Source organism: Pseudophryne corroboree, chromosome 6, assembly GCF_028390025.1.
Source record: "Pseudophryne corroboree isolate aPseCor3 chromosome 6, aPseCor3.hap2, whole genome shotgun sequence".
In the NCBI taxonomy this organism is placed as follows: Eukaryota; Metazoa; Chordata; class Amphibia; order Anura; family Myobatrachidae; genus Pseudophryne; species Pseudophryne corroboree.
In genome coordinates this window covers 338,110,755-338,123,279 of record NC_086449.1, presented here as the reverse complement: position 1 = coordinate 338,123,279, position 12,525 = coordinate 338,110,755, and the positions used below count along the sequence as shown (strand labels likewise).

General features: G+C 47.8%; 1 protein-coding gene across 1 annotated transcript in view; it reads left to right on the top strand.

The window, feature by feature from the left end:
* LOC134932228 (cholesterol side-chain cleavage enzyme, mitochondrial) overlaps positions 1-12,525 on the top strand; it is a 300,636-nt gene that overhangs the window by 263,043 nt on the left and 25,068 nt on the right. Inside the window, exon 3 of the mRNA XM_063926454.1 lies at positions 8,743-8,942. Coding sequence (XP_063782524.1) covers positions 8,743-8,942 — 200 coding nt within the window. The remainder of the gene's footprint in view (positions 1-8,742; positions 8,943-12,525) is intronic.

Below are 12,525 nucleotides of genomic sequence, written 5' to 3'. Positions count from 1 at the left end.
AGTGGCACTCTGGCAGCAAAAGTGTGCACTGTTTAATATGTACTCCTGGCTCCTGCTATAACCTATAACTGCTCCCCAGTCTCCCCCACAATTAAGCTGTGTGAGCACAGTCAGATATTATACATAGATGATGCAGCACACTGGGCTGAGCACAGATATGGTATGTGAGTGTGACTGAGTCACTGTGTATCGTTTTTTTCAGGCAGAGAACAAGAACAGAACGGATTATTAAATAATAATAAATTATAAAACTGCACTGGTGGTCAGGTCACTGGTCATCAGTCACTAGTATAACTCCTCCTAAGCTCCAGTAAGTAAATGAAGTGTCTCACTCTCACTCTCCTATCTATTTTAATTTCTAAACGGAGAGGACGCCAGCCACGTCCTCTCCCTATCAATCTCAATGCACGTGTGAAAATGGCCGCGACGCGCGGCTCCTTATATAGAATCCGAGTCTCGCGATAGAATCCGAGCCTCGCGAGAATCCGACAGCGTGATGATGACGTTCGGGCGCGCTCGGGTTAACCGAGCAAGGCGGGAAGATCCGAGTCGCTCGGACCCGTGTAAAAAAACATGAAGTTCGGGCGGGTTCGGATTCAGAGAAACCGAACCCGCTCATCTCTACTTTTAACCCTGTCTGACTTTTGACCCTGTCTGACTTTTGACCCTGTCTGACTTTTGACTGTCGACCATATAGTGTCTAACTAATGACTGTCTGTCTTTTAACTGTCTATGAGCTATTCCACACCCGTTGATTACTGACAGTTCTAACCTATAGCAACTGAAATGATTGATTAACCTGTTGAAGTTAGAAATAACAACCTACATCACCTGCATTTCACCATTGCTATCTATCTATCTATAGACGGGTACCCACTACCCTATGTTTAAATGCCGGCGGTGAACAACTATATCGTTGACCAGTATAGCGTTCAACGATATAGGTGGTCATTCCGAGTTGTTCGCTCGTTATTTTTTTTTCCGCAACAGAGCGATTAGTCGCTAATGCGCATGCGCAATGTCCGCAGTGCGACTGTGCCAAGTAAATTTGCTATGCATAAAAAAGTCTACGGATACAAGATTGGATACGTCTGCAAATCAGTATTAAGGATCCTGTTGATATTGTGACCGGTCAGAGGGACTTTACCATTATAAATAGGTGTGCTTATTTTACATCTATTGTCGATGGTCAGAGACTGGCTATAAGAGGCTCTTAAACTTATGGTTTTATATGTGCAAAACTATTTTATGGATATATGCTGAGTATCACTAAATAAATGTGATTTATTTTATGAAAACACCTGTGTTTAGAAAACTTGTCAGCGCTATCTTTTCTTTTTTATGTGTCATTATTAGTTATATGAGAGATTGACTGTCTCTCACCATGATAGCAGCTTAGAGAACCAGCACAAGTCATAGCGCCAGAACCTGTATTAAGCAATTAATACAAATTCATCAAATTTGCTATGCAGTTAGGTATTTTACTCAAGGCATTACGAGGTTGTTTCTTCGTTCTGGTGATCGTAATGTGATTGACAGGAAGTGGGTGCTTCTGGGCGGAAACTGGCCGTTTTATGGGAGTGTGTGAAAAAACGCTACCGTTTCTGGGAAAAACGCGGGAGTGGCTGGAGAAACGGAGGAGTGTCTGGTCGAACGCTGGGTGTGTTTGTGACGTCAAACCAGGAACGACAAGCACTGAACTGATCGCACTGGCAGAGTAAGTCGAGCTACTCAGAAACTGCACAGAGAAGTTTTTTCGCAATATTGCGAATCTTTCGTTCGCAATTTTGAGAAGCTAAGATTCACTCCCAGTAGGTGGCGGCTTAGCGTGTGCAATGCTGCTAAAAGCAGCTTGCGAGCGAACAACTCGGAATGAGGGCCCTAGTGCGTACACACTGAACATTATCGTTCAACAATAACGATCAGTGATGTCACCGCCGGCATTCCCGGACATGCAACTCAGCCTGACATTGACGGGTTGAGCAGCATGTCAGCTCAATATTGATGATCGCTGAACGGCGTGCTGAGCGTGCATCGTTCATCGTTCACCAATATCACCGCCATACACACTGGACGATTTCAGGCAAAAAATAAACAATAACGATATAAATGTCGTTATAGTTTATTTTTTTATCCAGAAATCGCCTAGTGTGTACCCCCCTTATCTATCTATCTATCTATCTATCTATCTATCTATCTATCTATCTATCTATCTGAGAGGTGAACGTCAGCTACGAAGGTGCATGAGGGCCGACCGACACGCTACAGTGGGGCAGCTCACCATCAAAATGAACCGGAGGGCTACGCATATCTAAAATGACAATTAAGCGAACCCTGCTGCATATGGGGCTCTGAAGCAGTTACTCTGGCTATTAGCTGGTGGTCATAATAATGTGACTCGACTGTGTGTGTGTGTGTGTGTGTGTGTGTGTGTGTGTGTGTGTGTGTGTGTGTGTGTGTGTGTGTGTGTGTGTGTGTGTGTGTATATCGGGATCCCGGGATTCTGGCCCAAAAATACCAGGATTTGAATCCCGGGATTGGAGCCTCCAATCCCGGGATTCACGGGATTGCATTGCTCATGCGCACTATTGCCGGGCAGCACTAAGCACTATAGCACAGCCCTGCCCAGCTGTACGGCCCGGGTGGCAGCGCGGTGTTAAAGATGAGGTGCACAGAATGAATACACACACTGACTGCGCCGGCTGCATTTCAAATGTCGCGCGTCTGCCAACCAATCAGAACTGGCGGACCGGCAACCAATCAGGGAAGCGGCCGCAGCAGCGTCTCCTGATTGTCTGCCGGACTGCCCGTTCTGACTGGCTGGCAGCCAGCGCTGCATTTGAAATGCCACCGGCGCGGTCACTGTATATTCATGCGTAACACACATGGAGACTATCTGGGGAGGTACCAACAGGCAGAGCTGGATTAAATAGTAAGTTTTGCTGCATAAACCAACCCTCCCGCGCTGCTCCCTACATCTTCCCTGCTCTCTACACTCAACCTCCCGCGCTGCTCCCTACATCCTCCCTCCCGCGCTGCTCCCTACACCACTCACCCTCCAGCGCTGCTCTCTACATGCCCCGTACACCCACCCTCCATTGCTGCCCTTCTCCTCTCTGCCCTCCACTTCCACTCTCCCTGCTCCCTACACGGATCCCTACTGCAATCCCGGGAATCCCGGGATTAAGCATTTTTCAATCCCAAATCTCTGGATTAAAAAAATGCCCCGGGATTGGCCTCCCTAGTCTCTATCCAGTCCATTCTACAAATGTGGTTAAGCTTTTCTTTACAGTATATAAAACAAATACAGGAGGGCCTAGATGAATCCAATTCTGCAAGATAGTTTTTTTTGGCTTCAGAGTTTAGGGCCAATAAAAGCTTCTTACTACCCTTAGTGACACGTGGAGACTTTGGGGGAAACCCAAATATAGACCATTCAGCTGATAAAGGAACATAAGGCCTAATTCAGTATGGCACGCATCAGCGTTCAATTCGCATACTGACGCCCCTGTGAGGTGTGCGACGGCATCTCACTTATGCGAACACCTCTGCCTGATTGACAGGCTGAGGCATTCGTGAGGTGGGCGGGGCATTGATGCAGCGTTTTGTGGGCATCGATGTTGCGTTGGGGGCGTGATCCGGACAATGGAGGCATGTCCAGATAGTTTGCATGACGTCATACACAGCCGCTGCGACCCAAAACATGGTGGCCCGACGTCTGTCTTTGCAGCTAGACTGCGGAGGCAGGGGGCTACCGTAAGCATGCGAGCGCTTCGCTGTTTAGCGAAGGGCTCGCATTTTAGCGGGTGAGCAGGACCAGGCATGCGGGCAGCCTTACCCAGTGCTGGGCGTCCCCCGCATGTTAGTGGAATGAGTTGTAGTTTTGCAAATGTTTACAAAACTACAACTCATGCTGAATTAGGCCCATAATCAATTATTGCACTTTCTGCATCCCGCTTCACTCTTATCCAGAATCCCCTACAGCATTTGGGATATCTATCTGAAAAGGTTAGTCCCAGTAGAAATTGTCTATTAAGAGAAAGATAAGTTCTATGGATCATATCAGGGGCGTTTTAAGAGAGGAGGAGGCCCGGGTGCAGCCTCCTCCGTTCGGGCCCCCTCTTCTCTGTCGGCAGCGCTGAGAGTCTGAGCACTAGAGCGCTCAGACTCTACCGCGCATGCGCAGATCTCCGGGAAAATGGCGTGGCGGCCATTTTCCCTGAGATTTCTCTACAGCTCATGCGCAGAACTCCATGAAAATGGCCGCTGGGCCATTTTCACTGAGATTTAACACCGCCGTGGGCGTCACCGCGGGACTCCGGAGGGGTGAGTATTCAGAAAATGGGTGCAGTATGTGCGGTGGGGGCCCCCTCTGGACTCAGGGGCCCATGTGCACCGCACACACTGCACCCTTATAGAAACGCCAGTGGATCATATTATAAAACAATTCTTGGTACATATTAGAAGAATATGTCTGGGAATTCGACTTGTCGATTAGTAGGTGAATCGGTGGTATAGCTGCCGATTCACGTACTTCTGCGGGAAACAGGGCCAAATTCGACATGTTTTAGCCCCATTTCCGACCATCTTAGCTCGAACTGAGATGTGGGACCTGAGAGGAGGAGAGGGGGGAGAGCCGCGGGCAGACGGGGGACAGCAGCGCTACAGCACAGCGCTGCCGGAGGATGTGTAATAGCCGCCGCTCACGGCAGCGTCCACCCAGCTCTAGCAAGTGAGGTCCTGCTTGCTGGAGCCGGGTGGACGCTGCCGTGAGCGGCGGCTATTACACATCCTCCTGCAGCGCTGATCTCCCCCGTCTGCCCGCGGCTCTCCCCGTCTGCCCGCGGCTCTCCCCCCTCTCATCTCTATTCGACTTTTTTTAAAGTCGAATTGAGATGGACTTTGAATAGCCCTTGTCGGATCCATTCCGACAAATGCATGTCGGAATGGATCCGACTCTAATTGAATATACCCCATAGTGTTGAGATTGAGATCAGCATTTTTTTTTGAATCAGTACAATAAAATATGCTATGTTTAAAGTCTGTTTGCTGCTCACACACGTTGGAGGCAGTCATTTCTATGTTGAACTAATAATCAGTCAATAAATTAACAATTTTTTTCTTTTTAAGAAAAGCCTAATGCTGGAGAAATCATAGACATTTCCTGCATTAGGTATAGTAACACTGCAGACTGCAGACCCTGTCATTCTCAATGGGGACTGTGACCTGGCCCAAGTTACTTAACTTTCTGGAACTTGGCCCCAATATCTTACAGTACACCTTCAGATGGAGTTCACTGCCGTAGCCTGCAGTATTGCCAGAGAGGACAGATGACTTCACAGCAGTGCAGCATACTTGACTACCTTTGAAGTCTCCTATCCGGCAGAAGCTCAGAGAGGAGACGCTCTTGTCACTTCAGTGAGTGGGGGCTGCCTATCAGTCAGTAGGCCATCAAAATGGCATGATGTGCGGGAGGGGGTGGGGCTAACTTATGTGAATTTGCATATTTTAGATCCACCCCTTTCATGCGGCGCTGCAATTCCATGTATAATCTCCTCATCCTGCCCACTTCACTTGGAAGCGGGTAGGATGCGGGAGATTCAAATGCTCTTCTGTGGGTGCGGGGGACTGCCTGAAAAATCAGGAGTCTCCCACTACTTAGGGGAGAGTAGGCACGTATGCAGTACAGTTTACAGTAAGCAACTTCTTCCCGCTGCAATAAGCAAGAGGTGAAAGAGCTGTCAAATGGGGCAAAGTCATCGCTGGAACAGCATCCTATAGGATACTCTGTCCTGGCAAGACCTCAATGGTAAGTTGCCCCATTAAGATATCTATTATCTAGGTGAATATTTTGGCGATGACAGATGCAAATTAAATTGTGCAAAAATGTGGATGATAATAAAAAGGCTTCTTAATAGCTACTTTCTCTGTGAACGTGACAGCTATGTTGGATGAATTTATAAAATGGATGAATATAGAAATTTTTATTTAAACACTCTTAGCATTCCATCCCATAACACATATTGCAGATTTCTATCAGTGTGATAGCTTCTTCAGGTTGCATTGAGCCCTGCACCGGGATTGTAAAGTGTAATGGGCCCTACACACTTAACGATATGAACGATCGCATTCATTATTAACGAGATACCGTTCATATCTTTCAGTATGTAGGCACCAATGATGAATGATGCCGGCCCCGCGCTCGTTCATTGTTGGTGTCGACTCGTTCATACCTACAAGCCAATATGGACAACCTCGTCCATATTAGTTTAGCATGCAGGGCTATGGAGCCGGGTGACGGGGGGAATGAAGAAACTTCACTCCCCCCGTCACTCCCCGCCCGCCGCCGGTTTTCGGCAGCCGGCCGGGCAGCTCAGCGGCCAGTCGCCGAGTGTGTACTTGTAGGGCCCTTTAGTCGAACACTTGTATCAGCACTATAAACATTAAAGCTAGGTACACATCACACAATATATTGGCCAAACTTGCGATCTGTGATGGATCATGTATAGTGTACACCCTCAAATCGTCAACAGCCACATTTGGAAATGCTTTTTATGATTCATTTTTCATCTTTGTATCTGTTAGGATTGGACATTGGGCCTAATTCAGACCTGATCATAGAACACAGACATGCGGGGGGACACCCAGCATGTCAGACCCAACCCCCCGCACAAGTACAAAAGCATCTCACAGCAGCGAGTCTTTTGTACTCTAGGAGTAGCTCCCTGCCAGCACAGCTCCTGCGCGCTGGCAGGAGCTACTCGTCGCTGTGAGGGTTGCAGCGGTGGCGTGTGACGTCACGTAGCCGCCACGGCCCGCCCCCCCAACAGTCCGGGCACACCAGCGTTGCCCGGACCGTGCCCCCTAAATGGCGGCCAAACGCAACTGGCCCGCCCCCTCCCGCCCAGCGACCGCCTCTGCGCAGTTCAGACCTGATCGGCTGCTGTGCGAAAACGCACAGCAGTGATCAGGTCTGAATTAGGCCCATTGTGTAATGTGTTGTTATGTTTCATCCTTTTTTTTTACACTGGATGACTACGTTCTCTGTGTTCTCTATGTTGCCATTTATTTATGCTATGCCCGTATGTGATAGACACAGTGGGCGGGATGTACTAATGTACATCGCCGCCCATCGCCGCCCTGCGCCACGATGCTGATCGCATATGTACTAACATATGCGATCAGCATTGCGGAGGACAGCTCTTCCGATAAGAGCTGTCCTCCGCGATGCGCAGCGGCAGCCTGACTTCCGGGATTCGGCCCCAGAAGTCAGTCTGCGCATGCGCGGGGTGACGGGGGCGGCCGCAGCGCATGCTGGGAGGGATCCGATCGGATCCCTCACACAGCGCCGCGGAGAGAAGCCCATAGGCTTCTATGGACGTACGCCAGCTAAAGCTGGCGTACCCCGCCGCGGCGCTGTCCTGCCGGCCGGGGTTTAGTACATTAGGAAAATGCGGTAAACAGGGAGTTTACGGCATTTTCCGCTTAGTACATCCCGCCCAGTATATTGTATCATTCCTTCCTACTGCTCCATTAAAGGAAAATGTCAAATAAATTGAGATTGCTACTTCATATGTAATAGTGTATGCAGCTCAGATTATAAAAGATAGTATATACAGTAAAATTTAATTTTCTGTCTGACTGTGGGGAAATTAAGGGCCTAATTCAGACCTGATCTCTGTTGTGTGAAATCACATGGCGGCCGATTATCAAACGACTGCGCAAGCGTACAGATCGTAATGCGCATACGCAAGGCCAAACGGCAAAAAAAATCCTGCATCTTTTTCGATTGCTAGGCGAACACAGACTGATTGACAGGAAACTGACGTTTGGGGGGGTGGCAACTGTTTTCTGGGAGTGTCAGGAAAAACGCAGACGTTCCTAAGTGTTTTTAGGGTGGATGTGTGACGTCAGCTCGGTCCCGTTTCTTTCGCACTGTAGTAGTAGGTCCTGGGCTATGCACAGACTGGAAAAATAATTCGATGGTGAGTGATTAGCGAACGGATTTGCAGCTAAAAGGCGTTCGCAAAGCTTTTTGCGTGGCGTATGCAGACTTGCTCGGGGCGGTTTTTCACTCTGGCTGGGCGGCGACTATCTGATCGTAGACCTCTGCAAATTCACAGAGGAGCGTTCAGGTCTGAATTAGGCCCCAAGTCTGCTGTGAACCTATTTGTCACAGTGCATTTTTCTAGTGCATATATTTTTGGTTGAGCTGGTGCAATCATTAAGACACCATTCCCCTATCTCACCACTAAGCGTCACTGTTACCTAATGGTACATTATTGCTGGGTTTTCTTGTTGCTTTTTTCATCATAAAGTAGACTGCATGGCATTTACAAATATTTCTGGCATTACATTGACTGTCAACAATAAGATGTATTAGTATGAGGGGTATGCCGAAGCAGAAGAACATATTTTTGTATGTTTAAAGTAATGTATTCTTGCATGTGTATTTTTATTTTTATCCTCTGCGGAACTGGATAAGCTAGTAGTGGCCCTCGCTAAGTTTTCTAAACGTATTAATACATTTCTTTAGTGCAAGATATTATCATTTATTATTCCATCTATAACATGGCACCCTTAGAGTTTATAATCTAATAGGGTTGTTTTATAATGACATTTCTTATAAGCTCCTTGAGTCCTATTGAAGAAAGAGCGCTATATAAATAAAATTATTATTATTATTATTATTATTATTATTATTATTATATAGATATCTCACTTTATACCATGGCTTTTCAGGAGTGGAGAGGAGTGGCGTTGTCAACGACTGATACTAAATCGCGAGGTCCTTTCTGTGGCAGGGATGAATCGCTTCCTGCCACTGCTGGACAGTGTGGGACAGGATTTTGTCCGTAGAGTTTACACTCAAGTGGAAAAGAGTAATCGGGGAAAGTGGACTGCTGATTTGACCAATGAGCTATTTCGATTTGCACTAGAGTGTAAGTACAACTAGGAAGAGTGTAGGTACGTATGCTATGACAGTTATGTATTAAGGGGCATATTAAATTACAAGTGATGGGGTCACTTCAAGAACCATGGGGTATAGACGGGATCCGCAGGAGACATGGGCACTTTAAGACTTTCAAATGGTGTGACCTGGCTCCTCCCTTTATGCCCCTCCTCCAGACTCCAGTTTAGAATCTGTGCCCAGGCAGACTGGATGCACACTGAGGAGCTCTACTGAGTTTCTCGGAAAATACTTTGTTAGGTTTTTTATTTTCAGAGAGGCTGCTGGCAACAGTCTTCCTGCATCGTGAGACTTAGGGGAGAGAAGTCAGATCTACTTCTAGTGAGTTTAAAGGCTCTGCTTCTTTGGCTACAGGACACCATTAGCTCCTGAGGGTTTGGAACACTAGGTACGCCTAGGGGTTCATTCCCAGAGCCCGCTGTCACCCCCTTGCAGAGCCAGAAGTTAGAAGACAGGTGAGTAGAAGAAGAAAAGAAGACTTCAGTGATGGCTTCTGAGGTACCGCACAGCAATCGCGCTGCGCGCCATGCTCCCACACACAGCGGCACTGTAGGGTGCAGGGCGCGGGGGGGGGGGGGGCGCCCTGGGCAGCATATAAATCCTCATATGTGACTGGAAAACAGGGGTATGAGTGCCTAGGCACTAAATCCTGACCCCCTCAGTATAAATATAATTAAAAAGCGCGTCATTAAGGGGGCGGGGCTTAGCCCTCACAGCTCTCATCAGCGCCATTTTCTCTCCACAGAGCTGTAGAGATGCTGGTCCTTCCCCACACTACTGTACACATAACAGAGTGAAAAATGGGCGGGACGGGGGGGGGGGGGGCACAGTTGATGCAATATACGTTAATTATAAGGTCTGAGGCATTATATAAGGGTTTCAGAACCGGGATTGAGCGCTGGGTTGTGAGCTGGCAAACTCCATCTGTGTCGTCCTGACAGACTTTACTGTGGGTCTATCCCCTATATGCACGGTGTGTCGGTGGGTGTTTGGTACACATGTGTCGGCATGTCTGAGGCTGAGTACTCTTCCCACAAACGGCTGTGGGAGTGACCCTGTTGGCACCGCCGACTCCTGATGGGGCTTGGTAGATGTGTGTCAACATGTCGGTGGCTGAATGTTTTTTCCCAAGAGAAAACTATAGTAGGGACACAGTCGTGTGTGGGTGGCCCTGTCGGCACCACCAATATCTGACTGGGTAAAAATTTGCATGATAATGACACAGACATAGAAATATCTATGGAAGATGCCAGGTTCATAGCTATATTTCCCTCAGACCCCTGGGGGTCGCAAAAAAAGGTTATTTTTCCCAGTTATTACTCCCTGATATCGACACGGATACGGGTTCCTATGGCGACCATAATGTTTCCTGATTAGATCCACACACAAAAAAAAAAAGTGCATTTAGTATATGATTAGTGCACATTAAGGATGTATTAACGTCACTGAGGACCCTGCTGTTCCTGACAAAAGGGTCTATATATGGGTATATATATATATATATATATATATATATATATATATATAAATTTATAATTAAAACTGAGGTAACATTCCTCCTTCTCATGTGCTGAGCGCTCTGTGTGAGAAAGTCTGGGTCAGCCCTGACAAGATGGTTTCAAATCCTTAAGTGGATTCCGATTGTTTATTCTTTTCCCGCCGTGGACAGAATAAAGTGGGCGTCACCCCCTGTTCTGCACGGGGCCCTGTCACAAATCCAGCGGATCGTATGCAGGAAAATACGTTATTTTCTAGTTATGTGTCCACGCGTACATTGGATAGACCTGCCCTTACATGCGCATGGGGGAGTAGTAGTATTCAAAAATGGTCAGGTGCCTTGTCATCCGATATAGATACCATGGGGAGAGATGGGATACTCCTTACGTTGGGTCATATCAAGGATACTGCAGCATACTTTCGTGCAACTGCAAGGGGTATAGGACTATTGGGTTCTCAGGCCAATTCCAGGGCGGTCTCGGTTAGGAGGGCGTTGTGGATTCACCAATGCAATGCTGATGCTGACTCCGAGAAGAAATGGAGTCTCTGCCCTATGAAGGTGAAGCCTGGTTTGGTGACGGCCTAGTTAATTTGATCTCGACAGCTGCCACTGGTAAGTCTACCTTCTTGCCCTATGTTCCCTCACAGCGGATGATGACGCATCATTGTCGGATGCAGTCATTTCGGCCCAATAGATACTGATTCTCCTTTCTTTGCAGGTAGAGGAAGGAGAAAAGGGAAGAGGTCCGCAACCTCTTCATGATCACAGGAGCAGACATCATCCTCTGTTCTGCCACATACACCGCATGACGCTGGGACTCTCTTGCGGGAGTCCACACCGGTGGGGCCACGTCTAAAAACTCTTCAGTCAGTCCTGGAATGGACCTGGACCCGTGGGTTTTACGAATAATGTCCCAAGGGTACATACTGGAGTTTCCAGACGTTTTCCCTCACCAATTTTTCAAATTACCGATTCTCCTCCGGACGGGGAGGTAGTATGCGACACAAGACAAAGGTTGTATCAGGATCAGGTCATTGACCTGTTTTTCCCCTGTCACAACAGGGAGAAGGTTTTTATTCAAGCCTCTTCGTGGTCCCGAAACCAGACGGCTCGGTCAGACCAATCCTAAATCTGAAATCCCTCATTTTCTACTTAAAGAAATTCAAATCCAAGATGGAATATCTCAGGGCAGTGATCTCCAATCTGGAAAAAGGAGTTTTTTCCATGGTCTCTGTAGACATAAAGAACCTCCGCATTAGGCTTGCCTGAGGTTTGCAATTCAGGGGTGTCATTACCAATTTCGGACGTTGCCGTTGGTCTGTCCATGGCTCCAAGGATTTTCACCAGGGTGATGGTGGTAATGAGGGTTCTCCGTCGCTAGTAAGGAGTCACAGTTATCCCGTACTGGGATGGTCCCCTGATAACGGCGAGTTCCAGGAACTAGTTGGTGCAAAACACTGCACTCTCCCTGACAGTTCTTCAACAACAGGGTTAGCTCCTGAACTTGCCTGAATCACTGTTGGTCCCATCGACGTGGTTGTCTGTTTTGGGAATAATACTAGACACAGAACTACAAAGAGTTTTTTTCTGGAGATCCAGAGTCTGGTCAAACAAATTCCGAGACCAGCAAGAGTGTCATTTCATCAATACATCCGGTTGCTGGAAAAGATGGTTGCGGCCTACGAGGACACTCAATTTGGCAGGTTCCATGCCAGGGTGTTCCAGAGGGACCTGTTGGACAAGTGGTCCGGTTCCCACCTACACATACACCGGAGGATAATCCTGTCTTCCAAGACCAGAATCTCACTCCTGTCGTGGCTGCGCAGTTCTCACCTCCTGGAGGGGCGCAGGTTCGGGATCCAGGACTGGATCCTAGTGACCATGGATGCAAGCCTCCGAGGCGGGGGGGCAGTCACTGGGGGGGGGGGAACTTCCAAGGAAGATGGTCAAGTTAAGAAACTTGTCACCACATAAACGGTCTAGAGTTAAGGACCGTTTACAACGATTTTCTACAACGAAAAGCAGAACAGCAATGGCAGAAACCACAAGGATTTTC